Raw genomic sequence first — 26472 nt, 5'->3', positions numbered from 1 at the left:
GTCAGTTCGACTTCCAAGGTCAGTTCGACTTCCAAGGTCAGTTCGACTTCCAAGGTCAGTTCGACTTCCAAGGTCAGTTCGACTTCCAAGGTCAGCTCTACTTCCAAGGCCAGCACCACCTCCAAGGCGTCCACAACTGCAAAGCCAAGCACCACGTCCAAGCCCACTACTTCTACGAAGCCCACCACTTCGTCTAAGCCTACTACTTCGTCTAAGCCCACCACTTCGTCTAAGCCCACCACTTCTGCCAAGCCTACGACCTCTACCACATCTGTAAAGGCGTCGACTTCCAGCAAGCCTACCGTGTCGGCTTCCAGCACGAACGTGGGTAGAGGTGTGACCAGCTCAACTATCAGCTCCACCTCTTCCAGCGTCCTGTACCCCACGACAACGAGCAAGTGGTCCAACTCGACGATTACTCGTGGCTCGGCGTCTACTACTCCTGCTGGCTCTGCAACTGTTTCCCTCACGACCAGCGTTGTTTACACCACGTCTGTGCACACCGTTACCAAGTGCCCGTCCTACGTGACCGACTGCCCAGCCGGAGGCTATGTGACCACGGAGACTATTGCTCTGTACACTACCGTCTGCCCCGTCAGCGAGGCAACCCAGACTGCTGCCCCTGTGACCACGGCGCCTGCGACCACGGAGGCTTCTCAGCCTTGGACCACCAGCACTGTGTACACGACTCGAGTCTACACCATCACATCTTGTGCTCCTGACGTTCCCAACTGCCCGGCGAACCAGGTCACGACCGAGACGATTCCCCTGTACACTACTGTGTGCCCCGTGACGGCGGCAGCTACCAGCACCCCCGTTGGACCCGCCAGTGTCGAGTTCCCTCAGAACACGGACGTTGGACAGCCTTCTGCCGGTGCTCCTGTCGTTGAAGCTGCCTACCCCACTGCTTCCAGCATTCAAACCATTGTCAAGCCTGTCACCTCCGTCGGAGTGCCCCAAGGTCCTTATGGTGGAAGCAGTGTTGTTACCAGCTCTCCAAGCCAGCCAACCAACCCTGCGGGTTCTCCCAGCTACCCCAGCGGCGGTTCCGGCAGTGCGGCGCCTTCTGGAAGCTGGAGCGGCGTGCCCGTTGGTCCTTCTACGATCCCTAGCATTCCTGGAGCAAACGGTGCCTCTGTGATGAGTGCTAGCCTGGTTGGTTTGGCCATCGTTTTGGCTGCACAGGTTCTTGTTCTGTAGAAGATAGACATGTTCGATTTGTGTTTTACGGATGGACTCTCCCAAGAGAGCCATTATTTCTTTTTCTTAAAATACTTGTTCTTCTGAGACCCTTAATGACGGGTTGACGAGGAACCTTTTATCATTATATTTTTCTTTTTTTATGTCGATACGGTCTGGATATGTGTAGGACTTGCTGTATACCTTAGCTTATGACGATGATTTTACAGGCCATTAACGGAGCGCATTCCGGTTTCAATATGTTATATTATTTTCATCCTGAAAGCTGGCTTTATAAGTGACTGGGTATACTCCGTAGTTAATTTGCACTGTACAGCTGTGTAACGCTTGAGATTGTTTGTAGTGGAGACGTTGCATTCTGAATGCCAATTTACTGAGAGAGTTGACAACTTGATTTGCCGTCAGTTTAGCCAAGTTGTCGTTCTTTCATAGCCACAATGAATACGAACAAAGGCCCACTTCGACTAGGTTAATTATGCCAGATCAGATTGAGACAATCTATTACCTGATTTCCCCCGCACTATCCTCATCCGCCCATTCACTCACTCACTCACTCACTCTATCTTGCAAGCCACTCCGAAAACTTACAAACTTCCGCCCATTTATACACCTTTGACCTTTCTAGTATAGAAAAAAAAAATAGAATAACACAACATACAATGGCAGCTCGATCCCCCGACGGAACGCCCATCGACCTCGCAGAAAACAGACGCCGAATGGCCCGCGGCGAGCTCTACTGGGCCTTTACGCCAGATCTCATCCAGGACAGAAAGCAGTGCGCCAGGGCGTGCAGGAGGTTGAATACGGCTGAGGAGGTTAGCAGGCGAGAACTCGTCGAGATTTGGAAGGAGTATGTTTTTTGGGTTACTCATTTATCCTCTTAAAGACCGAGCTTTGACCCGTGATTTTTGGATGAAGAGTTCTTCTTACTGATGTTTCTCCTTTTTATTTTTTATAGTATTACTAGAGATGAAGAGCCACTGCCGCCAAAAGCTGCCAGTGAAGAAGAAGATGATGCCTTGTTGGAGGATTACCCATGGGTTGAAGGACCGCTAAAGACAGATTACGGATACAACATCAAGTATGTCCACCCCTTTTCCATGAACAACCCAAACACAAACCCCCCTATTAACACCCCATAGACTCGGAAAAAACGTCTTCGTCAATTCAAACAGCACCTGGATCGACACCTGCCCCATCACCATCGGCGCCCGCACGCTCATCGGCCCCAACTGCAGCTTCTACTCCGGCACGCACCCGCTAGACCACCGCGTTCGCAACGGCACGCGCGGGCCCGAGTCCGGAAAGCCCATCCACGTCGGCGAGGACTGTTGGTTCGGCGGCGGCGTGACGGTCCTGCCGGGGGTGACGATTGGTACAGGGGCGGTGGTTGGCGCGGGGAGTGTCGTGACGAAGGATGTTCCTGAGGGGGTTGTTGTGGCGGGGAATCCGGCGAGGGTGTTGAGGAAGACGATTGAGGAGACGGGGAATGGAGCTGTTTGAGGGATGTATTAGAGGGGTGTTGTGTTTGTGAGGTCGTGGATAGAGTATAGAGTTGCGTTAGACATCTCTGATAGAATATACAATATTTTTGTTTATTAGCGAGTTATAACTCAATCCGTGATCTCCCAAAAGTCCCAAGGCCTGATCTACGCTCTTATGAAATTGATCCCTCCCTCATATCCTCTTTCTCGGGCGTCATATCTCCGCTCGTTTCACCCTCAATAGCCATCGTGACCACCGGTGGTGCCTTGCCGGTGACAATTCCAGTGAGAACTCTAACCAACGTTGCCCTGCTCTCCCATATCGGGTACAATCCAACACAGATAAACGAACAAAAGATCCAAATGATGCCAACAGTCACCCAGCCGGTGAAGAAAGGCTTGGAGAAGATATACCCGGTGCCGTACATGGGCATTGGCCAAAGAACGAGGAACGCAATTGCCCTGTTTCGCATGTTAGTGGCATAACTCCTTGGGACGGGTGTCCAGATGACTCAAACTTACATAAAGACAGTGACAAAGCTGGCAATCTTGAATGCCTTGTTAAGCTTCCGGCGCTCTTCCTCAGATTCTGTACGTTCCTGGTTTCTTTCCAGCTGTCGTTGTGCTTCGCTGTCAAGCCCTGACGCCTGGATCATGTCGTGGTCGTCCACCTTTCGAATCTCCATCATGGACTGCCAGTTGTACTTGTCAAAACCAAAAATGAGACAGAATAGCGGCACAAGAACAACAGGTGCTAGTAACGCAACCACGTTGCCAGCCAGCATCGGATCGTTCGAGCCAGTGCAGTCGACATCCAGCTTGCCGCACTTCTTCTTGGCAGTGACGAGCCAGGCAACAATGGCGCAGATTGTGCCTAAAATAGGTGAGAAAATTGCTGCCCAGCGGTTTTGGCCGTTCCACAGCAGTGTCAATGTGGCTGGGATCACGGCAGCCGAGATTAACACGCCCATGAGCAGATAGAGGTAGCCCATGGAGATACCGTTATACCATAAGCCAGTGGAGATGCAGCAGACGACGAGCATATAGGCGACCATGGACATATGAGACATCCATACGAGACTCTTGCTGCTGGCCGTAGGGCGAATATAAGTCCTGTAAATGTCGTATGTGAAGATGGTGGATGTTGCTACCAGCTCAGCACTGAAGGCTGATGTGACGGCCAAGAACAGCATAATGAGAGTAGCAATGGCGCCACCTTTGCCCATGAGGGCTACGGCGGCGTAAGGAAGAGCCAAACCAGCAGAGACCTGCGAATCTGTAAGGCGGTTAGGATACGTTGGGAATTGAGGGCTAGACTCGAGGGCAAGCGCTGCGAGGCCGAGAGTGGTGGCTGTCAACCACGGAATAGCAAACCATGCCGCACCGCCCATGATGTATCCCGGCAAAGCATGAATAGGGCTTGCTGCGATACTCTTGTTATAGTAGCCGTTATCCAAGAACACAGTGCCAAAGTTTCCAACGATGTTGATGACGAAGAAGATGGCTCCACCCTGAGACTTCATGGTGAGATAGCTACCGTCGCGGTTGCCAGAGACAGGATGGGCCTGGGCAGCTTTGACGAGGAGGTCGTATACGGCTGCCGGGCTGCCGAGCACATCAGAGGTGGCGTAGGTCTTGAGAGCAAAGATCATGATGATAATGAGCACTGCAAACGTGTGGATATAGTCTGTGATGAAAGTGGCCTTGAGACCACCAGACACCGTATAGGCCACGACGGGGATGGGAATGAGGAAGATGGCTGCTACGGCATGCATCCCGGTCAACGCATTTACAGTTGCTGCTCCTCCCGTGATCAACATGAGTGAAACCAGCATGTTGGTCATGAGGCCGAAGACGATGAAAGTAAAGTGTGCTGCTTTGCCATATCTTGCCTTGATGACTTCCAGGAACGTATGAGCATTGGGTGCTCGCTTCTTGAGCGTGATGGCTATTGTAGCAAACAGCAAGATCTGAACAGTAGCTCCAGAGGCATACCAGAAAGGACCGGAGACGCCATATCGGTAGCACACACCCGAGCTCTGTAATAGAGTCGCGGCCCAGGTCCAGGAAGAGACGACAGCTGAGGCCACTAAACCAGATTTGACGGTACGGCCAGCAGTATTGAACATTTCAGACGTCTGAACTTCATTGTTGAACCGTTTAAGAATGTGAGTAACGGTGATCTATTACAAGGCATGTTAGGAGATGCTGCTTAGGGGTTGATTGAAGGAAGCAAGTCTCAGTCAGACTCACCATGAAGATGGCAAATGCAAAGCCGAGGCCGAGAACAATGCCATAGCCATAGGCTTGGCTCAGTGGGGTCGAGCTTGAGTCAGACATGATTCTGACCAGGAGTTGATGCTTCACCAGGAAGGCTGCCCAACACGTTGCATTCAAGATCTCTCCTCTTGCCGATTAAGCTGTCCAAATCCGGAGACAGAGGGAGAGAATACGTGGATATGTAGCATCTTGCACAAGCTGTTATCTAGATGCTTTTCATTCAATCATGGCTCTCGTAGATTCGGCCGGTTCCGGTGCAAAGCCTTGCCAGGACCAACAATCTCTTCTTGGACATGATTAAACCCCCAACTCCCACTTGGTGATTTTCCATCTTGTAGATTGCGTTTTCTCGCTAGAGAGATATGATAAGAACGAATGAATCTATTGCATCAGTCACAGGCAAAAGCGAAAGCGGCCTTGCGACGATGAATTGCGACATTTTGACACATTAAGCTTGTGTTCTGAGGCTACTGTATCGTAGGGCTGCCGATCGGTAGTGAAGCGTATCAAAGACACAGCTTCTGGGGTAGCGCTGACAGTTGCAGGGGAGCTGATAATGGATGATAGGATCGAGGCCATGGCAAAAGCAAATACAGGCTAAACAGCCAAAATGATTGTAGAGTGCTGCTTATCGGCCGCGCCCTTTGGTGAAGTGAAGATCTGGTTGGCTCAGGAATGTGAGGATATAGTAATGACAGCTTAGTGGTCGAGATAAGGTCGAGATAGGAGATCCTTGACAGCTGCTATAGATAGGTGCCGCGCCCCCCGCAAAATTACCCCATGCCCTAGGACTAGGGAATGGCACGAACCGCGGAGAAGGCCTGTAAGAGCCGGGGATGGATGAATTGACAGAGATAAGATACAATGTCAACGCATGGAGAGATAACAGTCATCAGACAATTAATCGCTTCATTCTCCCTATCTTTGGAGATATAGATATATTCGTAAGATGTAGCGATTAGTAGATGCGGTACGGAATATTACTGTACTTCGCAGTAGCAATAAGTCATAGCAGAGATGGATAAGAGATAGCTCCACTCAGCTCACCCGGATATGGGAGATAAGCAGACATTGATACAACACACAGCTCCAGCAAACGAAAACGTCGATTGGTGATACAAACGACTAACCATCTCGGATGATACCGGCCAGCTCTTCTTCGCTATCGGCTTCACACATTATGCAACACTGATAAGGCGATGAGGTGAAGACGAGAGTCAATGGTCAAGGGAGATTCGTGAATTCTCAAGTAATTCCATAGGCTAATGTCATTGTCATCTCCTCGGGCAGATTGCGATTACACGTAATAGCGTTTCATGATGTTAATGACACTGGATATCATCTGCCGCCGGCCATCTCGATCTTAGTCTCTCCATGCAAGATGCGGTTGTGGGGGCAGTAGAGTATAGTTGAAGGTATCACATGTACATTTGCTGTTCGTTGAAGAGGCTTCCTCTTCCCGAAGCATATGATTGGTGATACTGTAACAAACCCATGGTATCATTGTGACCATTGCGCCGTGATCAGCAATCTCTTCTTCTGTCGATCTCGGAGAATGTAGGAACGACCTCCTAGGAGATGATATGGATTGATAGGAGAGTATATGCAGCTCTTTCGCGCTGATTCTCGCTCTGCTCTTCTGTGCCTGCTACTTTCCAATAGCTTAAATGTGTCACCGTCCCAGGTCGACACCTCGTTTTGACGCATCCATCAGCCCTTCTTCAAATATACTGGCCCAGCGTTGTGCCAAGTCTGATATATCAAACGACATGCCCTGAGCAGCACTACCGAGCTCGGCCACAACGGACGTCGCCAGCTTTCCCTCAAGGCCACAGGGGACGAACCGAGCCCACGGGTTGACAGTCTCGCTGCCCTTTACGGTGACATCAATGTTGATGGCAGTGCCCAAAGCTGTGACGTACCGCCGGTGGTGGACTCCAAGAGCTGCAATCTTGCGCGGCTGGCCCGACGAAGCCCGAACCCAGACTCCAGGCTCATCACGATTGGTATATGTTTCAATGTCAAACATGTCCGCGAGAAACTGCTGTGTGGTCGCCTCAAGATGACTAGCAAACGTGGAGACACTGTATTTGGGATAGAGGGAAGAATGCATGTCCAGCACTGGCCAAAGGACAAGCTGGCCAGGGCCATGATATGTGGTGAGGCCGCCGCGGTTGGTCTTTTTCACCCGAGGATGAGAAAGCATTTTGATGGGCTGAGGATGCCGCAAAAGATGGACGTACAACGGCCACTCTAAATGTGTCTTCTGGTCTTGAGTGAGATCATCCTGTCGACGTCCAAGCGTGAAAGTTGGCGTAGATTCAAATGATATAAGACGAGGTCGTGGACACTCATGCTCTGCCCTCGACTTTTCGGGGAGGCCCTTCCAGGTCAAAAAGGCAGCCCGATGCCGTTCCTGGGCATCTTCGGCAGATTCATAGCTCGTCAGGCCGGTAGATTCATCTTCCGTGAGATGCTGGTGCTCCAGTAGAGTGCCCCTCGAAGTCGTCGTCTCCCATCGTTGGCCCTCTATTGACACTGCGGCCTTTTGCACCAAATGCCGTCTCGATAATCCCGCCGCCCTCACCCTCACGAGTTGTAGGCGGGGCACGTGCCACATCTTGTGACTTGGATTGAGTGCCTCCTAGCAAGTTAAAAGCAGCAGCCGTAAAGGGGAATAAAGAAGGTTGACAAAGGCGTTGATGCAGCATTGCCTATTAGCCGCAGGTATGGACATGCTAACGTTAGTCGATATTCGGCGGTACAGAGAGGCGAAATCTTGTAGCGCCCGAGAGACGCTAAAAGCGAGGTTGTGGATGCTGCTGACGTGACGCCGCCGGCGAACTTGGTGACGACTCCAGCAGCCAAAATCAAAGGGCTTCAGCTATCGATGCCTTCTTTCCTCCGCCCTGGCTGATCATGTGAATGCTGATCCGAGTCTATCGGTTCGGCACACCACATTCTAACGCCTCATCCATTGCCTGGCCAAGCAACCAAGTACGCATCACCGGCTTCATGACATCAAACGGCTTGAGAATCCGCTGTGGAGATGGCCAACAAGGTTTGCGCCAACGACGGCCGCACCGCCAATTGTGCCATTGAGGTGTGTTTTTTGGATGATATACACGTACAGTGATGGAATGCGTGCTCTGTACCTTTGGTTAGTGGGCTTTAAAAACCGTCAAGTGTTGACTCGTATTTGGCACTTAAGATGCTGACGGGTTGCCCGTTTGGCATTGCTGTAGCATCTTTCAAATTCAATTTGAGCTGTACAAAGAGATGGAAGCAGAATTGGGTTCCCCGGTCTCGGCATAAGCATAATCACCAACCAATTGACAGAGCCGAAGTGATTGAATCAAAACGTTTCTCGGCTTCGTTCCATCTTTCTCGTTTGCTTGTGTCGTCATCGCCCTGCTCCACGATCCTGCCAGCCAACCAGAGCCGGTGCCAGCCCGCCAAAAGCTTCCTGGCACTAGTATATCCAAGCCAGACTAGCATCGGGAGCTGCAGCAGCGCGATCGCCAGAATGTGAATGTGATTGTGGGTGACCTCTCGTTGCGACATCGTCACTCGCTCGTCGAGTAACTTCTACGTAGCCCCAAGCCATTGAAGCCACTGGAATATTTGTAGCCTGTACTTGACATCGGAACAACGTAACCGTGGACCTGCGTGGCTCAATAACTGCATCATCAAGCCCCGCCGCTCCTGCCCCAGTCCTGCCTGCCATATCCAGCTTTGATCCCTTCAGCTTCTACTTCAGCTTCTTTTCTGCCCTTTTCTCATTTTTCACCACTTGAATTACTTATTATCCAATTATCGACATAATTACACCGTTTCCCCAATCGCCTCTGCCGGTTTGCGCTCTCAACGAGAGTCTGTTTAGGACCCTCTGAATATCCCTAGCTGAAGCAGGGTCTCCTGCAGCATCTGTGTCGTCATTGTTCTTGCAGCATCCTACTCCTTACTATCATTACTGTCTCTTGGATTCCGGAAGACTTTCGTTGGCGGTGCAATTCCGCCTAACCGTATCCTCCAACAACTAATTACCAATTGTGAAGCCGATCCAAGATGCCTAAGAGTAGGTTTGCTCTCTTATAACATTCTCTAGCATCACCATCACCAACTTTACCGCCCAATCCGTCCGCCCATGACGAGAAGCAAGTTTGACTAACCAATAAACCTCCATAGACGTCATTCTAGGCACTTTCGGCCTCATTCTCCTATCCACCTCCATCTTGTTCATCTGGTTCATCATCCTCCCTGGCGTCACGCATGATACTCCCTTCAGAAAGACATACTACCTTCGCGCCGACACCAGCGGCATCACCGGCGCCCGAGACATCTCCCAGTGGACATACTTCTTCATCTGTGGCCTCAACAATAACGATTGCGGAGATGCTCACCCCGCCATCCCCTTCGGGTTTGCCTGGGACAGCAATGCGCAGAACGTGCCACCGGGACTTGGTGGAAGCCATGGCAGCCACACAACGTCGTTCCATTACTTTTTCATGTGGCGATTTGGATGGGTGTTCCTGCTCATGACATTGTTCTTTGAGGTTATGGCACTCTTCACCGCATTCTTATCCTGCTGTGGTCGCCTAGGTGCTGCGCTTGCCTTTGTTGTCTCTGCCATTGCTCTCTTCTTTTTCACACTCGCCGTAACTATCATAACGTACGTCAGGCCAAAGAGTCGTGCATTTCACCTATCTATGGGTGTCTGCCCGCGTAACCACTTGTAGAATCACTCGCTAACAGCCGTTACACAGTGCTACTTTCGTTGAAGCTCGCAACCGCTTTCACGATGCTGGTCGCTCGGCCCAGATCGGAGCTTACGCCTTTGGATTTCTCTGGGGTTCATACGCGGCCCTTCTCTTTGCCACCATCCTGTTCGCCCTCGGCATTCGTTCTGATACCAGCTTTGGGTTGAGACGCCGGCGTAGTGAGAAGGGTTCTCGCGGACGCTCTTACGATGGTCATCGGGTTAAGGAGGACTACTCGTAAACATAACGATAGCGGCTCTTCTTGTGATCGTCCATATACCAGAAACTTAGGAGAAGAAGAGAAACGAAAAAAGACGTACTAATAGTAATACTAGCTTGAGAGTGTCTGATTATGCCAGGCTCTAATACGTTGAAGGAAGTCTCAGCGTTAATGACACAGAAGGGGGGGGGGGGGGCAGATCCCAGAGATTATTGACATCACGAGCCTTCTCGTGGTAAATATTCGTCTGAGGCTTGGATGACGATGATGGTTCTTTGCAAATACCTACACTCGCTGGTAGCACACAAATATCGTTACATAGGCTTTGAAATATCAATTTTCAGTTTTAAAATCCTGTTTGTAGTGCTAAGGGGATGCAAATGGCCAGGGCTAGCATTTCACCTTAATCGTCTTGCAAACATCACCGGCGCAGAGCAAAAGTCGTGCGTCTTTGATTTTGATCAAATCGTATACATGGATGATAGATATAATTAATTTGCAACGTTGCCATCGTATTCTTGGCCTTGTGTGTTTCATATGCGTACAAGAAAACTCCCAAAAAAAAATCTTTCCCGCCGTATACACCTAATGCCTGAACATCCCTCCACCCCATATGCCCATCCTCCATCCCAGTCCAGTCCATCCCCGCTTCGCCTACAAGAAAAAAAAAGATATGCAATAGATGAGATATAGATATAGTATGAGATGCATAAAAAAAAAGGAGACCGAGAAAGAAAAGAAGAAGACGAAGAGATTTTTTTGCGTCATGATGGAGCGAATCAAAAAATAAAAAAGGTAACAAAGCTCGAGTATCGTCCGCTAGTAGCTCCCTTTGATGAAAAAAGAACAAAAATCCTCCGTCTAAGAAATTGAGGCCAATGGGCTGAGGTTGTTGTTGCTGTGATGCGTTGCGTACAAGCAGGCGACTTTTCCGTGGTCGTGACTGGAGGAGAGTGTGAATGGTTTCGCTTCTTCCTTTTTTCTTCCTCTTCTGACCTTTTTGCTTTATTTGTACAAGTGACGAGTAGTCATCCACCATCAGTTTTTTTCCTCTTCGCTTTTTGATGCTATTTCTGATTCGTGTTGATAAGTTCAACCAACCCAGATACCAGCTCCTGTTGGCAAATGTCATAGCGCCGACTCCTTGCTTTTTGGTAGGTCAGCCCAATGCGGCTAAATATTTGGCCCGGTGGTGCAATAGGCAAACAGATTTCTACTCCATCTCGCGTCGTCTTTTTTTGTAACTCAAAATTATTCGTGTGTCGATAACTCATAGACCTTGGTTGATAACAGGGCTTCCCAGCGGGCTGATACTGTCCAGGGGTGCGGCATGAAGCGCTGGCTTGCTAGGACCATCGCCGTTGTGCCCATCCGCGTTCTTCTTCAGTACAGACTTGACCCATTCAGCAACCTCGGCGTCTTCGGTGCCCGAGCTCAGATCCATGTGTCCCACCACCTCTGCTACCTTATCTGCGGCCTCACCATCTTCGGCGACTTCAGTAATCGTTTCCGGCTTGGTTAAAGACTGGATCCAAGGATGCTTAAGCAGCAGAGCGTATGTCGGCCGCATCTTGGGAATCTTATGTAGACAGCTCTTGACAAAGTCCTTTGCCATATCCGTGTAACCCTCCTCTGGCATGGCTGGGGGTTCCCCTTCAACGATTGCCTGTAATTATCTAGTCAGCGAGAATTCCATCATATCGGTCAGTAGCAAACTTACATTCAGTTGACTGAAAATGGTGGAGGAGGCTTCAGGTGGGTATGGGTACTGGCCCATGGCGCACTCGATGATTGTCAGGCCTAAGCTCCAGACATCGCTCTGGACGCTGTAGGTACCATCCGTACCGCCTGGTTGTGCCATGGCACCTCCAGATATCCGCTCAGGGGCCATGTAACTCTGGCATCCAATGTTTGTCTTGGCTATACTAGCCACAAGATTGCCGCTGACGCCGAAATCGCAAATCTTGATCTGGCCTCGTGTGTTGGCTAGGATATTTGTTGGCTTTACGTCACGATGGATAATGTTATGCTCGTCTTTCAGTGACTTGAGGCCCATGATGGCTGAGTAGGTAATTTTGCGCAGGACGTTTTCAGGTATGCCTCCGGCGTAGATCTTATCGATGGAACCACCATCCATGTACTCGATGCACATGTAAACTGCGCCCTCTTGAAAGAAGGCTCCGTAAAAGTCAATGATGAATGGAGAGACACACTCGTGCAATATGACCAACTCTTTGAGAATAGTAGTGAACTTGGCGTCATCGAGCTCGAGTCGAATTTCCTTCATCGCCATTACTTTACCGGTCCGACCGTCCAATGCGCTTGCAGCATCTGTGACCGCCGAGTCCGACTGACTGCGATGCGGGTGCGGTGCCAGCTTGGCTCCAGACAAACCCTGTCCAAATCGCGGCGCACTCGGCTTCGCATGTCTGACCTTGTATACGGTTCCGTAGTTGCCCTTTCCGAGCTCGTCTATAATTTCCACCTCGTCAAGGGATATGCTAAAGGTCTGGCCATTGGAGAAGTTGACTCCGGTCCGAGTAATCGTAGCAGCACCATCAAAAGTAATCCAACCCTTCTCCGTATCAATGTACTTCTTGAAGTCGTCTAGCTGGGATCCCAGAGAGGGCTTGCCGTTGGTAGCGCTAGGCGCACCGTTTCCAGGCATCCCGGCGGAGAAAGAGGGAGCACCGGCCCGGCGCAGTCCACCCGTAGGCATGGGGCTGCCGCTGCCGCCTATATCAGAGAGCTTCATTCCCATACCCATATTGGCTCTCCTCTCGCTAAGGGAGGGCTTTGGTAGGACAGGTGCCGATCTGGGGTGCGGCACCGCACCGGGACGCTGCATAGTCGGGGGCATGCGGAGGTTAGGGAAGCCGGGCGCCACAGGGCCTCCGGGCGAGGGCATCGGTGAGACAGGCGAGCTGCCCGCCGCTGCCATGCCCTTTTGCATTCGCTGCTGATGAAGGGCTCGCGCCTTGGCCATGACACTGTTGTCCATGGCTCCGGCGCCTCCCACGAAAGATGAGGTTGCTTGCGGAGGATGCCTCGCCTTGCCCAAGATTCCTAACGTAGTCGAGTTGGGATTCATATTTCGAGGGTCGGAAATGGTGTTCAAGGATGGAAGTCGCTTGGGAGAGTCGCCAAGCTCATCGCCGTTGGGCGTGCCAGCCACCGATGAGTCTTCTGAGTATGGAGATGCCTGTAGCGAGAGCTCACGAGTGCCATCGGACACGCTGTCCGGCGTGGCCGGGACAGAGCCGGAACCGCTCATTGTGACAGTTGGAGAGATGTAGTAGCTGCGCGGCTATTGCTCAGAGCGGGAGTGATGGAGATGGAGATGGAGATGGAGACGGAGGGATGGGGGAGCCAAGAATCTCCCAGTATTCAAAAGTAGTAACCATATACCAAGGTTGCTATGCTCGATCGAAGGTGATGGTGTCGCAAAGGGCAAGGGCCGCCAGCGACCCTGGCAAGAGGGATGAGGACGACGAGGTTTTTGCGGTGGGCGTCGACGAAGCGGGTGGCCCGAGGTGGAGGTTTTGAAGCTCGACCAAGGTGGGGTTTCAGATGGAGGCAACACGATGCTTCGTCGCTGACAATCGTTTCAACGGCCGATATGCGGGAGGCGGACGGCGGACGGTTTGGTCCTGTGGGCTAACGCTCGTCGAAGGCTAGGCCAGTCTAGACTTTTGAAACCCAGCGGCTGGGCTAGAGGGAAAAAGGCTGATGCTTTATCCAGATGCTCGCTGGCCTCGGCTGTCGCTCGGTTTATACCGCTCTGTGCCTTCCTGTCACAAGTTTTTTTTTTTCTTGGTTCGTGGGGGCGATGCGGCGAGAAAGAGAGGGACGAGAGAATGACGAGAGGGCGAAGAGGAAAGGAGGAAAGAATCCGGAAATGCAGTCGGGCAAAGAAGAAGGCGAAGGCTGCAGAGGACGGTTAGCTTACTGCAGGTTTGGATTTTCGTCGGGATGCGATGGCAGCAATGCGGATTCCAGCTTCTGGATGACTGTGGATGAAACGGCGCTTGCCTTGTTTCTGCGCCCGGAGCTATCGACAACCAGCCCCAGTCCGCCAAGTGAAATGAGGCTTTGTACTCCGTGCTCCCGTTCGGCGCGGTAGTTGCGAAGAGCAAAGAAAATTTTTCTTTTCTTTCTTTTTCTTTTTGCTTCCCCAACGAAAAGAGCAGTCGTGAAGCACACCGTCTTGCGGACGATGGCACTTTTTAAACAATTTCAATCAAGGGTCGAAAGCATGAATAAGGTACATACAAGAAACAACTGCCCGAGCTTGAACTCGCCTGGGCACTACAGGTACTCGTAAAAGCACCACCTAGCAAGGTATAAACTTGTACTTGGATGAGAAATGGAAGCTGCGGCGGTGTCAGGGTATCATTCAACTCCTCGCATAGGTACAGCGCATCAGGCTAGAAGCAGGAATCAAATCTCACCTCCCTGGCCAGCAATCAGGAACGCCCGTTGGCCAATTCCCTGGACCGTCGACGGTGCCTCTGGCTATTTTTGGTCGTGTGAAGAAACCTGAACGCGCCTGGTATCGTATACTTGATCAGGCCTCGGCACCACCTTGTCCCAAGTGCTAAGCTGCAATGGGCGTCGTATGGAGTACGAAATTAGCAGCAAGCAATGCAATAGCAGAGGCAGAGCTTCCCAACTTCTGTGCGGGGTTGTCCAAGGATTGACGGGTTTGTTTTGGTGCGGAGTTTTGGAGGTGGTGCTGTAATAACGATGACGATGACGATGCAAAGGCACAGCTGCGACGTGCGTCAAATGGGCAAAATAGCGCCGAGTTAGCTGCAAGATATCGTCAGGAGGCGTCTCGGTGCCGGCACGTCATGTACAAGCAGGGCACGCTGCATGCGCCTTCAATTGGAGCGCCGGGATTGGGCGGCTGTGGCGACTTTGACTATCGTGACCTGAAAGTGGGCATCAGTGTCATGTCACCGGGTAAAAGTGCTGGAGTGGTTAAGGACCTATGGATGCCTTGAATCTTGCCGACAGGGTATTGAGAAATGGCGAATGGCCGTCTGAGAATCAATGCTGGCTGTGAATTGAAGCTGTGTGACGTGTTGCAGTGAGTTTTTTGCCCGTCAGCTTTGGGCTGGACAATGAGGGAATGTGTGTAAAACAAGAGACAAGGGGTCCAACGTTGGGTTAGCGGTAGCGGCCCGTCAGGGCAAGGCACGGCCAGGCAAAGCAAGGCAAAGCAAAGCAAATACAGGAGTGCCAGTAAAGAGCCTGGGATCAATGGAGAGTCAAGGACAGAAGAGAAGAAATCATGGAACTGAAGGGGAGATAAGGAGGTAGGCAAGATGTGATGTGGATGACTGCTATTGGCATTATATAGACTACATGTACACTCTAGCATCACTGTTTCTCACAACGACAATCAAACGCTTATTAACCAGAAACGCTCAAACTGCACGCTATTGCGCATCTTGTCAGAGCCCAGACCAGCGGCGGGAAAATCTACTCTCATCGCGGCGTGCTTAATTAACTTGACCTGCGCCTTGAGCGACGTTTGATAGGTGACTTTGAGGCCTCTTGGGTGGAATTATCTGTACCTGCTGCGCTGAAGTGGCTGCCCGGCTCCACATCAAAGGTACTTTGAGCAAGCCGATGTGTTTCGTATTTGCAGCTCACCATCTACGAAGCCGTAGCGCCTATCGCCACAGGTTGTCTAGGTATCGCCAGATGGGATGGTACCTACCACGCCCGATGATCCATATCAGACAGATCTCATGATGAAACCGCCTCTGGTCCCCGAGCCGTGCCTTTGACTATCAAGCGAACGATAGTGGCCTATCACGGCTTCGAACAATGACGGGCCAGTTCGCCTACTAGAGGGGGGCGATTTCTTTCCATTTGTTTCCCGGAGCCACCAAAAAAAGACGGAGCTACTGTGGGTGTAATGCGAAAGCCGGGTTACCCCAGGATCATTTTCCAGTGACGCCGAATAGATTCGGGCATCTCGAGCCTCGCGATTGGGCTGCTAAGATGAGGCTGGGACAGGCTCTGCATAGAGAAGCAGTAGCTGCCTGAAAAGCTGACGTCGGCATCCAATGGCGAGCGAAATCATCACTGCCCTTGCATCTTCTGTCTCTCATCTATTGCTTCTTCCCGTCTTTTCTGAGTCAATGGCAATCTCGTTCTGCGATGGCGCAAATACGCTTCTGCAGCTAAGCTTGACCTTGGTTGGCATGGGGGCAAGTAATCTGGGCGTCAGGTACCATTGAAGACAGCGTCAACCATAATTCCAGGTGCTCGGTCTGAGCATAAATGTGTACAACTTGGCCTTCAATAGTGCTGTGCTGTGCTACAGCTGATAAGCTATCGTGGAGATGCGTCTGATGGTTCGATGGTGCATCATAGCTCTGCGCTGGGGGCCTAGCTGAGGAGCGATCGGCGCTCCATTCGTTTCAAACTGCTGTGCTGCGTGCAACATCTATTGTATAATTTCCCCCTCCATCAGATTTGTCATGACGTCCTCTTTTGGTATGATGGCGATCTGGTGGATGAGGCGACTGATTGAAACAGCAATGCACGCAAGCATATCATGGTGACGACGACGGAATGCATAGCACGTCAACTATCCGGTTCCACGATGATTTACAGCTGTGAGTGTCTTGGTAGAGTATCCGGACAAAGGGAGTATACAGACATGTATCTTATACAGTCCAAGGTGGGAAATTAGGTAGGTACGAAGCAAAAATTTGGGTAGAATTATACAGGCCACTGCACCGTATGAATCTCAGTAACACAGAGGTATCGGATGCCGTGGACGGACCCTTGCCTGAAAGAGCGAGGCTTGAAAGTGCGGGTGCTCGCTGGCAATCGTTGACTGGCTGCCTCTTGATTGACGAAATGAGACAATCTCAGTTGCTGTTAGCGGCCGTCTGAAATGGAGTTGGCAGATGCTGGATTGTGCTGGATTGAAGCATCCATCACATCCGAGGTACAATTACAATTACAGTACAGCAGATCGATCATCAACTTGAAATCCGAAGGCAAACATGCCTTGCGTGTGCTTGCGTTGGCATGTCTTGCCAAGGGGGGCTGGCATCGCACAGATAAGGCCCCCAAGGCCCCTTATCTCGTCCCAAGTCCCACCAGCCTGATTACACGATTGAGTGCAATTAAATCTCCATGTAATATCAGGCTCTGCATGTAGTACTGCTTTCACAGCCACAGTAAACAAAGCCTCTTGCCGCCGTGGCTTGTTGGCTGAAGAAGCAGACAAAGGGCACAGGCGACACGTGACTCCAGCGTCTGCAGCCTCTCCGGTTTCTCAGCTTGTTTCGCACCCTTTCAATCTGCTGCTTTGATAGCCCTACGCCCCGTCACCCCCTGGCAGGCTTCTTTTGGAGGGCTCATGGGCTCAATGGGGATTTCCATTGGCTGACGGAAGCATCCCGCGCGAAGTACCTGGCAGCGCAAACACCCATTCAGAGTGACATCAGCCCGCCGGTGGCACGCCCGATGGGACCGCCAAGAGGAGTCAATGACACCAAGAGCGCTATTACTAGAGTCTTGCTAGAGGCCTGCTAGAGGCTGGCTAGAGGCCTGCTAGAGGCTGGCTAGAGGCTGGCTAGAGGCCCTACAAGCCCCGACAAGGGCCCCCAAAGGCCCAAAGAGGGTACCAACAGGCCGCTAGCCCAGAAGCTTGTTTGCCCAGCTCTTCCGCGCCTCGTCTGGCTCATGTCACTCTTGCGTGTTGCGCGACCATTCGCCTCTCTTATCTCTGAGTCGTGCTCCCAGAGAAGCGTCATACGAGTCCAGGTTAGTACTTTCTTCTCCGTTGTTTTGATGCCTGTGCGACCTGTATCTTCTTGGCCTCTTTTCTCTCTTCCCAGCCTGACGCTCAGATGGGCTCCCGCAATGCCCCATTCGCATTCACTGCAGCCCATTTAACCTGCATCCTCGCACCTCCGCGCATTCCATGGCCCCTTTGACATCTGCCTGTGACTGCTGACTGACCTGGACGAGTACTAAACTGTACCTGATCAGGCACCCTTGGACGCTGGCTGGACATCCCATTGGCCTCACCTGTCCGGCACTTGTCCCTAGCTGACGACGCTTTGAACTTTTGGTGAAGCGGCCAACCGGCACTTCCCGGTCTGAGATTTTCTTTCAACAGCCAATCTCACATCCTCTCTTTGTTTCATCTTCTTTTAAATTGTCCCTTTTCACCCCTGCTCTACCAGTTTCTGGTCCGACATCCCCATTTCGAGTTCTCTTCTTCAACGAGCAAAACAACCCACGACACTCGACGACATACGATTTATTGGAATCGCCACACGAATCGCGCCTACACTTGATGGATTCTGCCGTGGCCCTCACGCCGCCGACATCGTTTCGGTTGGCCGTGATGGCTCAGAATGCGTACGAGATGCCGCTCAAGATGTTCCAGGAGACGGCGCCATCGCATCCCTCTCTATCGCATCTCTGCTTGCTCGTCTTCGAAGCCGTCCTGGAGGTAGTCTGCGTGAGCTTGCCGGGATACATCGTCGCGCGCCTTGGTCACTTCGATGCCGATAAACAAAAATTCTTGGCCAATTTGAATGTCATGCTCTTTACGCCTTGCCTTAGTATGCTATTCTCTTCCACTTTGCGCTCTAATGTTGAATCGCAAGCTGACCGTCATTCTCTTAGTCTTCACCAAATTAGCTTCCCAACTCAACGCTGAAAAGCTGTCCGATCTCGCCATCATCCCCGCCATCTTTATCGTACAAACGCTCGTATCATGGATAGTCTCGATTCTCGTTGCCAAAGGATTCCGATTCAACAAGCGAGCCTCCAACTTTGTCACAGCCATGGGCGTCTTTGGCAACTCTAATTCGCTGCCAATCTCCCTTGTGCTCTCCTTATCGCAGACGATCAAAGGCCTCCACTGGGACAGGATACCCGGCGACAATGATGACGAAGTCGGCGCGCGCGGTATCTTATATCTTCTAATCTTCCAGCAGCTTGGTCAACTTGTCAGATGGAGCTGGGGATATCACGTTCTGTTAGCCACCAAAGACAAGTACCCGGAATATCAGGACGATTTAGTCGAGGAGGGTCAATACAGATACAGCGACGAAGAACCAAGCGAACAGGAGCCCGAGATCCTCATCGGTGGCCTGGATGGTGATACTGAAGATGACGGCGAGAGCAATGATTCCGAAGATTACATACCTGCTGGACGAACGCCTCTTGCAAACACCTCTCGGGCCTCGCTAGCTGGCTCTGCAGTTGACGATGCCGACTTGCTGAATTTCAAGAAGGGCAACTTTCCTGCGAATGTACATGTGCTTGCTAAAAATGGTCTGGAGGATGACATTCTTTCATTTCCCCGGATCCGCCTTCAAGACGAGACTGAAGTCGAGCAAGGCGCTGTTGGCCGTGTCAAGAGACAGTTGACTTCTTTCAGTGACCGTGCAGTTGGTGCCACGGCCCGCCAGTATCAGCGGCTCCCTCAGCCTGTACAAACCATCCTCTCCTTCAGCTTTAAGTCACTCGCCAAGGCGGTCAACTTCGCTTGGGAGTTCATGAACCCCCCTCTGTGGGCTATGCTCTGCGCTGTCATCGTTGCGTCTGTCCCGAAGCTTCAGCAATTGTTTTTCGAGGAGGGTTCATTTGTCAAGAACAGTGTCACCAACGCGGTCCAATCTAGTGGAGGCGTCGCAGTGCCTTTGATCTTGGTTGTTCTCGGCGCCAACCTGGCTCGCAACACTGCCGCTCACGAATTCCCCCTCGACCCTGAGGAGGAAAAGATTGGAACCAAGCTCTTGATCGCCTCGCTATTGAGCAGAATGTTTTTGCCAACACTAATCATGGTGCCCATCTTGGCCCTCACTGCAAAGTACCTGCCTATCAGCATTCTTGATGACCCCATCTTCATCATCGTGTGCTTCCTGCTCACTGGTGCGCCTAGCGCGCTCCAACTTGCGCAAATCTGCCAAATCAACAATGTGTATGAGAAGACTATGGGTAGAATCCTGTTTCAGAGCTATGTCATTTGGTAAGCCTTTCAAAACATTGATAGATGACTCTTTACACCGCTACTGTTTACTAACAAGGATACTAGGATTCTTCCCTCCACCCTCTTTCTTGTCATGATGGCTCTCGAGGTTATCGAGTGGGCCAAGGTGTATTAGTATCACTTCCACATCAGTGGATTCTTATGATGAACGAGTCTGGTTTTCTTTGTTTCTATTTCTTTGCTGCTTTTGATGGAATACATACATCGCTTGGCGTTGACGGGATGGACTGCTTTGTTGGAAGCGACATTTTAACTTGGCATATATAGATAGGCATGGATTACAACAAGGGATGTGCAGACACCAAATTGTATGAGTAGGGTAGGACGTCGTGGATTCTCTTGCTTTTTCGCTTTTACGCTCGTTGGCGGCTTTGATAGGAGCAAGCTGGCTGATGACTAGCTTTGGAATGATACCCTTTGTACATTGCTATGCAAAGGAATCGTATTTGAAAATATGATTTAATTGTCGCATTAATCGACATTCTGTGCTGTGACAAATACCTTTTGTATATGAAATATCATCGCTTTGTTTGTGGCACTCTACTTGTTGACAATGAGCAAAAGCGAATGAAGATATGAGGTAAATATGAGCAAGCGTGCTATGCAGCCGACTACTTTTCACAGACGCATCGAGTTCACCAGCTTTCTTCTTTTCTTCTTTTTCCTCTTTTTAAAACTCTTGACTATTTGCGTCATATCCGTTCCCAATGCCCAAACTACGCCTCAAAATATGAATGATATAATTACAGCCCCTATGCAAATACTACTACAGCAAGGTGAGGTCCTCATCAAGCACCGCCATTGAGCAACGGAGCATCCGAAACCAGCTCCCAATCCCTCACAGTTCCCTTCCAATCACTAATCCTCACATTCTGAATATCGACCACAATGACGCGCACCTCCTCGCCGGCCACAAAGTGCCCTCCGGCGCGGTCCCCCTCGCGACTACTGTCGGTATTCGTCGCCGGCTGGAACAGCGGCACGCCCTCTTCAAAGGTGTTGTTCTCGAGATGCTGCTCGACGTAGAACTTCTCTTCGGCAGAGCCAATGGGGGCTATCCGCGCGGCGCCTCCTATCGTCGCGCTGATGCTGGACATTGCGGATGTGTTGAGGTTGAGGAGCAGGGCGGCGAGGCTGGAGCGGGTTTCGGGGCCGGGGGATCCGCCGGAGAGACGGCGGCCTTGGGTTGGAGGACGGTGAGAGACCCCTGGGATTGTCAGTAATGGATGAAGATTTGATAGCAGGGGAACTCGCTTACAATCGTGGACAAGGAGAGAGACGTTTGGGTTCGTGACGATGTTGGTCGTCTTGCGAGAGGCGGGATTGGTGGTCATGATGATGACGGGAGAGGCCGAGTAGGGCGAGGAGGGGAGGTAGGTGTAGTTCATGAGGGACACGTTGGGCACGTTATCCGTACATGTCGCCAGGTGAAGCTATTCGCATCCGGTCAGCGCTGAATCTCTGGTGTTTTACAAGCAACGTTCGCCAGCATCAAACGTACGAATCGAGCATTTTCGAGACATTGCACCACCTCGATGGGCAGCGTGCTCGTCTGGCGCTTGTGCGTATCGCCCTCGGACGCCTCGTAGTTGAGCGGGATCTTGTCCATGGCGGCGATGCTGTAATCGTGGATTGAGCCGAGAGATACAGCCGTTTCCTCTCGTGACGTTCTGGGAAAGCTGTTGGTAAGGCCCGATCAGCCGATGCCCTCCAAGCTAAAAGAAGTTCCGGCAGTGGGGGAGGGGGAAAGAAGACAAACGGAAGATCTCGCTTACTCCATACAAGAGCTGAAAGATACTTCTTTTCGTATGGAGCATCTCCGCGAATTTCAAGTACCTGGATTACCTAACCCCCAGCGTTCAAAACGGGCCAAAACGGCATGACGTCGTGGGGAAACTGCTCGGACCGTCTGCTGGCAAGCAATTCAGCAATTATTAGCAACCGCGGCTACTTGCGGCATGCGGCGCTCGGCTCTATCCATCAACTACCCGGTTGAGCCTCGACAAGGCGGCCGTTCGTCGAACAAACCCTTGGCTTGATTAATTCCTCCTTCAGCGTCTCAAATTTCTCGACTCCTGCATCTTCTCCTCCTGTCCATTCTCGCCAGCTGCAGCCTGTCCGTTCCGCCATGCGTTCTCTCCGCGCCAATCGCCTCTCTCTGAGGCCTGTGCCTCGATTCCTCTCCACGTCTTCAGCTTCATCTACCCTCCCCAAGCCCGCGGCGCTGAGCTCCGTGCTCATTGCCAACAGAGGCGAGATCGCAATCCGAATCAACAAGACCGCGGAGCGCATGGGCATCAAGGCCACCACCGTATACACAGACGTCGACGCCAACTCGTGGCACGCCTCGTCCGGCTTCCAGTCCTTTGGCCTGGGCCCGGCAAACGGCTACCTGGACGGCGAGAAGATCATCGCCCTGGCCAAGAAGCACGGCATCCAGGCGCTACACCCGGGCTATGGCTTCTTGTCCGAGAACTACAAGTTCGTCGAGCGGTGCGAGGAGGAGGGAATCGTCTTTGTCGGCCCGCCTGCCACCGCAATGGCTGACATGGGCAACAAGGCGCGAAGCAAGGAGATTATGAATGCGGCCAACGTGCCTTGCGTTCCTGGATACCACGGCTCCGAGCAGGGCGAAGCTGAATTGCTAGCATACGCCAAGGAGATCACCTTCCCCGTCCTGCTCAAGAGTGTGCGAGGCGGAGGTGGCAAGGGCATGCGAATCGTCATGAAGGAGGATGAGTTCCTCACCCAGCTCAAGAGCGCCAGAGCCGAGGCCAAGGCTTCCTTTGGAGATGGCGGAGAGGTCATGCTCGTCGAGAAGTACATTGTCCGCCCGCGACACGTCGAAGTCCAGGTCTTCGCCGACAAGCACGGCAACACCGTCGCCCTTGGTGAGCGAGACTGCAGTGTCCAGCGACGACACCAAAAGGTTCTCGAAGAGTCTCCCGCGCCTGATCTCGATGAGGTCACCAGACAAGATCTCTGGGACAAGGCAAGGAAGGCCGCCGAGGCCGTGGGCTACGTCGGTGCCGGAACAGTCGAATTCATCCTCGACAAGGACAGCGGCAAGTTCTACTTCATGGAGATGAACACGCGGTTGCAGGTCGAGCATCCCGTCACTGAGATGGTCACCGGCCTGGACCTTGTCGAGTGGCAGTTCCGCATCGCCGCCGGCGAGAAGCTGCCCCTGACCCAGGCCGAGGTCGAGGAGCAGATGAATCAGCGAGGCGCCGCTATTGAGGCCCGTATCTACGCTGAGAACCCCGAGAAGGGCTTCATGCCCGATTCAGGCAAGCTCGTCCACGCCGTCCTTCTGGATGCTGCCAAGAACGATCCCGATATCCGTCTCGACTGGGGCTTCGGCTCCGGCAGCGTCGTCTCCGAGGCGTACGACGGCATGATTGCCAAGCTCATCGTCCGAGGCGACGACCGCGAGACGGCCATTGCCAAGCTCGCCTCCGCCCTGCGCAACTTTGAAATCGTCGGTCTGAGCACAAACGTCGAGTTCCTCAAGAGAATGTGCGAGTCCGAGGCGTTCATTGCCGGCGACGTCGAGACCGGCTTCATAGACAAGTGGAGAGAGGAGCTCTTCAAGCCCAGACGCATCAACAACGAGGTCTTCGCCCAGGCTGCCCTCGGCGTCCTGAGCAACCAGCTGCAGAACATCGGCTCCAGCCCGCACGGCCAGTCGCTCGGCTTCGGCAACACAAACTCGACCAGCGAGCGCAAGCTCGCCTTCAAGGTCCTCGACGGCTACAGCGAGAAGGAGGGCGAGATCGTCGAGGCCGCCGTCTCGCAGACCGGCCACAACCTCTACAGCGTCACCATCTCCCGCAAGGGCGAGGAGCCCCAGCTCTTTAGCAACATCATCAGCGAGCCTACCATTGAGGGCGAGGTGACCAAGCTCAAGTCCCGGTTCCCCGCCGAGAGGATCGAGTCCACCGTCGTTCCCCAGGAGAACGGCACAGAGACCAAGCTGGCTATCTTCCAGCACGGACTCAAGACGGATTTGGCCCTGCTGCCGCCGTCGTGGTATGAGAAGGCACTGGGTCTGAAGGAGCTGACTGCCTCTGTGGCAGCACCGATGCCGTGCAAGATCTTGAAGAATGAGGTCACTGAGGGACAGACTGTGAAGAAGGGCGAACCGCTTGTTGTGTAAGTTGGATGTTCTACCATCATCACTTTGACAATATCACTAACAAGAGCTGTATAGCATCGAATCCATGAAGATGGAAACAGTCATTCGATCGCCGCAGGACGGTGTCATCAAGAAGCTCGCTCACAAAGAAGGAGTAAGTCCATACCAAAAAAAAAAAAAAAAAAAAAAAAAAAAAAAAAAACTCTACATCATTCCACGAGTCCTTGTTTAGCTAACACATTTCTCCACCTTAGGATATCTGCAAAGCCGGAACCGTTCTTGTCTTGTTTGAAGAAGACGCTAGCAAAGAGGAATCATCATAAATGGGATATACGATACGAAGGGGCGTTTTACGGTGGTCATGAATCTTATGTATATTTGTTTCATTTTTTGGCGATATATTTCCATCTGTTGGATCAGTGGCATTGTAGTGTCATTGAAGCGAGAATTAAGAAAGAAAAAAGTCATCCTACTTCTCTTCGTTTTCATGCTCTTCATGCTCTGCTGTGGTGTAATACCAATGTCCTGTAGTCTGTGATATTTTTCCTGACTTTTCTCTGGAAACGCCAACCGTTTTCAAGTAATTCATTGACTTAAAAAGAAACCCAAACCAAACTCCTCATAGAGAATATCGTCGTAACATCATGATCGCATAACCAGTCCTCGTCAACCTAACCGTGCAAGCTGTCTGACAACCCACAGCGAGTAGTAATCATCCTTTTGAAACAAAGCCGGCTCCGATATCCGTCATCGAAATGTAGCAAAGCAGTCGAGACTACCAAAAAAATCACTCATAAAATGCTGTATCATTTTGTCTGCATTTCTGTATATGTGGCAGGCAAATGTCTGCTCATCCGCGACTGCTTAGCCGCTTCTCGGATGCGCTTCCACCAGTCCTTGACGCGCCGCGGCCAGCTGGGATCCGTAGGCGGGACGTAGGAACAGAAATTGTTGAGAAGATCCTGTGTCGAAGGGTATCAATAAGCGAGATGACTCTTCCAGATTGGATGGGGTTTCTTTTTTCCCCCTCTCCCCTTTCACCACCGTGATATTTCCATCATTACCTGCATTCGCGGGTCGGTGCAAAATAATAAGAAATCGCCAAAAAGGGGGCCAAAGCTTACCTCTTCTTTCGCCAAAGTGATGAACCCTAGCACAAAGGCTACCCACGCCAGTGTCCCCTTGGTGTTGAGAAATTGGTTGCCGCCTCGAAATTCTATCGTCCCTGTACACCGCCGCCTCCTGCGGTGCGGATAGATGTTTTGGAAATTCCATAGAACATATCGGTTGCCTTGCATGTAGTGGCATAAATCTGCCTTTGTGCTCTGTGATCGAATCTCAGCAGCCACCTTGCGCAGCGTGCCGACACTCTTCCCCCAGCCCAGCGTCTTGTTCAGCCCGGAATCGAGACTCTGGCTGTTGAGACGACAGTAGTGATTGTCGCGGCGGGTGGTGGGCAAGATTTCTGCAACGTAGTCCTCGTAAACGACAGTCGCAAATGCAATCTTCTTGAGTGTCCTGAGCGAGAACTTGTTTTTGAGGTTGACAGGCGTGACATGAACATGCCCACCACATGAGACGTCTTCCTGAGGCTTAAAGTGTACGCGCATGGCCTCCCAAAAGTCGGATATGATAGGGCTCACCCCCCGCATGGTATCAAGCTTTGGGGATACAACCTCCATGCACACTTTTCCGGTTTGCATCTGCGTCAGCGCATATTTCTCATGTGCGTGCATGATAAGATACATGAAGCACATGTACATGAATATCCCATCTTGCAGCAAGCTGGGTGAAAGTCGGAATTACCAACCATATGGCCGTGGTCGCTTCAGCGACCCGTCGCGTGTGACGAACCATTTTCCTCCATAATACTCGGGGTGTTTGCTATACTTGGAGCAATCGTCGTGGACCGCCTGTATGCCCCTGTTGCGTAGTTTTTGCGCCAGTTGTCGATACCAGTCCACGTTGGTGAAGCTGTCACAATTTCCATATGGCCTGGTCACAGCCTCAATCTCTACACCGAAATTGTAGTGCCTAATGCCATGGGGCATCTTCACCAGGCTGATGGTGACCTTAGCCGTTAAGGCGGATTCGAACCCAAAAACCGGAAAAGATGAGGCTGAAGCTGCACTTACAGCCTGAGCAAAACAACCACAGGTCCACCAAACAAGTACGTACAGGCCTAATTTGCGAGAGGTTGGGTTGAGAAGATAAAGCGAGGGGAAAACTTGGTTGCCAGACGGCCCTAATTGAGGCCGTTGATATCTGATTCCAAGGCCATGCTTTCTAACTCGCCGGCCACGTCTTGGCTCTTCCCGTGGTTCTAGACACAATTTACCACGCTTGTG

At 51.7% G+C, this 26472-nt stretch overlaps 12 protein-coding genes across 12 annotated transcripts in view; 6 read left to right on the top strand and 6 right to left on the bottom strand.

The window, feature by feature from the left end:
• The window catches only part of M431DRAFT_484615 (glycoside hydrolase family 18 protein), a gene marked incomplete at both ends in the record, with an annotated part of 3605 nt that extends 2405 nt beyond the window's left edge, over positions 1 to 1200 (top strand). Inside the window, one exon of the mRNA XM_024916216.1 lies at positions 55 to 1200. Within this exon, the coding sequence (XP_024771318.1) occupies positions 55 to 1200 (1146 nt within the window). The remainder of the gene's footprint in view (positions 1 to 54) is intronic.
• A 716-nt stretch (positions 1201 to 1916) lies between these two features.
• On the top strand, positions 1917 to 2703 carry M431DRAFT_497916 (hypothetical protein; the record flags this gene model as incomplete). The annotated part of the gene is made up of 3 exons (XM_024917646.1): positions 1917 to 2050; positions 2159 to 2281; positions 2343 to 2703. The coding sequence occupies 3 exons, from the start codon at positions 1917 to 1919 to the stop codon at positions 2701 to 2703; spliced, it is 618 nt and encodes a 205-aa protein (XP_024771317.1).
• A 154-nt stretch (positions 2704 to 2857) lies between these two features.
• On the bottom strand, positions 2858 to 5024 carry M431DRAFT_7987 (hypothetical protein; the record flags this gene model as incomplete). Its single annotated transcript, XM_024922873.1, has 3 exons — positions 2858 to 3146; positions 3207 to 4867; positions 4938 to 5024. 3 exons carry the CDS (start codon positions 5022 to 5024, stop codon positions 2858 to 2860), a joined length of 2037 nt encoding a protein of 678 aa, XP_024771316.1.
• A 1612-nt stretch (positions 5025 to 6636) lies between these two features.
• M431DRAFT_92513 (hypothetical protein) lies at positions 6637 to 7584 on the bottom strand (the record flags this gene model as incomplete). Its single annotated transcript, XM_024924369.1, has 1 exon — positions 6637 to 7584. One exon carries the CDS (start codon positions 7582 to 7584, stop codon positions 6637 to 6639), a length of 948 nt encoding a protein of 315 aa, XP_024771315.1.
• A 1448-nt stretch (positions 7585 to 9032) lies between these two features.
• Positions 9033 to 9965, top strand: M431DRAFT_484611 (hypothetical protein; the record flags this gene model as incomplete). The annotated part of the gene is made up of 3 exons (XM_024916215.1): positions 9033 to 9042; positions 9153 to 9636; positions 9731 to 9965. 3 exons carry the CDS (start codon positions 9033 to 9035, stop codon positions 9963 to 9965), a joined length of 729 nt encoding a protein of 242 aa, XP_024771314.1.
• A 1249-nt stretch (positions 9966 to 11214) lies between these two features.
• M431DRAFT_92094 (hypothetical protein) lies at positions 11215 to 13218 on the bottom strand (the record flags this gene model as incomplete). The annotated part of the gene is made up of 2 exons (XM_024924326.1): positions 11215 to 11610; positions 11665 to 13218. 2 exons carry the CDS (start codon positions 13216 to 13218, stop codon positions 11215 to 11217), a joined length of 1950 nt encoding a protein of 649 aa, XP_024771313.1.
• Positions 13219 to 13445: 227 nt separating this feature from the next.
• M431DRAFT_224271 (hypothetical protein) lies at positions 13446 to 14189 on the top strand. Its single transcript, XM_024913584.1, has one exon. It carries the CDS (start codon positions 13687 to 13689, stop codon positions 14065 to 14067), a length of 381 nt encoding a protein of 126 aa, XP_024771312.1. The 5' UTR covers positions 13446 to 13686; the 3' UTR covers positions 14068 to 14189.
• Positions 14190 to 14506: 317 nt separating this feature from the next.
• On the bottom strand, positions 14507 to 15387 carry M431DRAFT_224192 (hypothetical protein). The gene has a single exon (XM_024913583.1). It carries the CDS (start codon positions 15328 to 15330, stop codon positions 14869 to 14871), a length of 462 nt encoding a protein of 153 aa, XP_024771311.1. The 5' UTR covers positions 15331 to 15387; the 3' UTR covers positions 14507 to 14868.
• Positions 15388 to 18279: 2892 nt separating this feature from the next.
• Positions 18280 to 20101, top strand: M431DRAFT_497910 (hypothetical protein; the record flags this gene model as incomplete). The annotated part of the gene is made up of 3 exons (XM_024917645.1): positions 18280 to 18550; positions 18615 to 19965; positions 20032 to 20101. The coding sequence occupies 3 exons, from the start codon at positions 18280 to 18282 to the stop codon at positions 20099 to 20101; spliced, it is 1692 nt and encodes a 563-aa protein (XP_024771310.1).
• Positions 20102 to 20529: 428 nt separating this feature from the next.
• Positions 20530 to 21718, bottom strand: M431DRAFT_510794 (hypothetical protein). The gene is made up of 3 exons (XM_024919537.1): positions 21488 to 21718; positions 21245 to 21419; positions 20530 to 21193 (listed from the first exon to the last, which is right to left on the bottom strand). The coding sequence occupies exons 1-3, from the start codon at positions 21593 to 21595 to the stop codon at positions 20775 to 20777; spliced, it is 702 nt and encodes a 233-aa protein (XP_024771309.1). The 5' UTR covers positions 21596 to 21718; the 3' UTR covers positions 20530 to 20774.
• Positions 21719 to 22114: 396 nt separating this feature from the next.
• M431DRAFT_484607 (hypothetical protein) lies at positions 22115 to 24447 on the top strand (the record flags this gene model as incomplete). The annotated part of the gene is made up of 3 exons (XM_024916214.1): positions 22115 to 24141; positions 24200 to 24278; positions 24379 to 24447. The coding sequence occupies 3 exons, from the start codon at positions 22115 to 22117 to the stop codon at positions 24445 to 24447; spliced, it is 2175 nt and encodes a 724-aa protein (XP_024771308.1).
• Positions 24448 to 24930: 483 nt separating this feature from the next.
• Positions 24931 to 26175, bottom strand: M431DRAFT_92178 (hypothetical protein; the record flags this gene model as incomplete). The annotated part of the gene is made up of 3 exons (XM_024924331.1): positions 24931 to 25086; positions 25249 to 25811; positions 25935 to 26175. 3 exons carry the CDS (start codon positions 26173 to 26175, stop codon positions 24931 to 24933), a joined length of 960 nt encoding a protein of 319 aa, XP_024771307.1.
• Positions 26176 to 26472: the final 297 nt, after the last annotated feature.

This window comes from Trichoderma harzianum (assembly GCF_003025095.1).
Source record: "Trichoderma harzianum CBS 226.95 unplaced genomic scaffold M431scaffold_11, whole genome shotgun sequence".
Classification (NCBI taxonomy): Eukaryota; Fungi; Ascomycota; class Sordariomycetes; order Hypocreales; family Hypocreaceae; genus Trichoderma; species Trichoderma harzianum.
This window is presented reverse-complemented; position numbering and strand designations above follow the sequence as displayed.

Coding starts and splice junctions, on each gene's coding strand:
- M431DRAFT_224271 (XM_024913584.1), top strand. CDS start 13,687: ATGCTCGCTGGCCTCGGCTGTCGCTCGGTTTATACCGCTCTGTGCCTT.
- M431DRAFT_510794 (XM_024919537.1), bottom strand. CDS start 21,595: ATGGACAAGATCCCGCTCAACTACGAGGCGTCCGAGGGCGATACGCAC. Junction 21,420..21,487: donor GTCTCGAAAATGCTCGATTC/GTACGTTTGATG, acceptor GGATGCGAATAG/CTTCACCTGGCGACATGTAC. Junction 21,194..21,244: donor CTCTCTCCTTGTCCACGATT/GTAAGCGAGTTC, acceptor TGACAATCCCAG/GGGTCTCTCACCGTCCTCCA.
- M431DRAFT_224192 (XM_024913583.1), bottom strand. CDS start 15,330: ATGCTAGAGTGTACATGTAGTCTATATAATGCCAATAGCAGTCATCCA.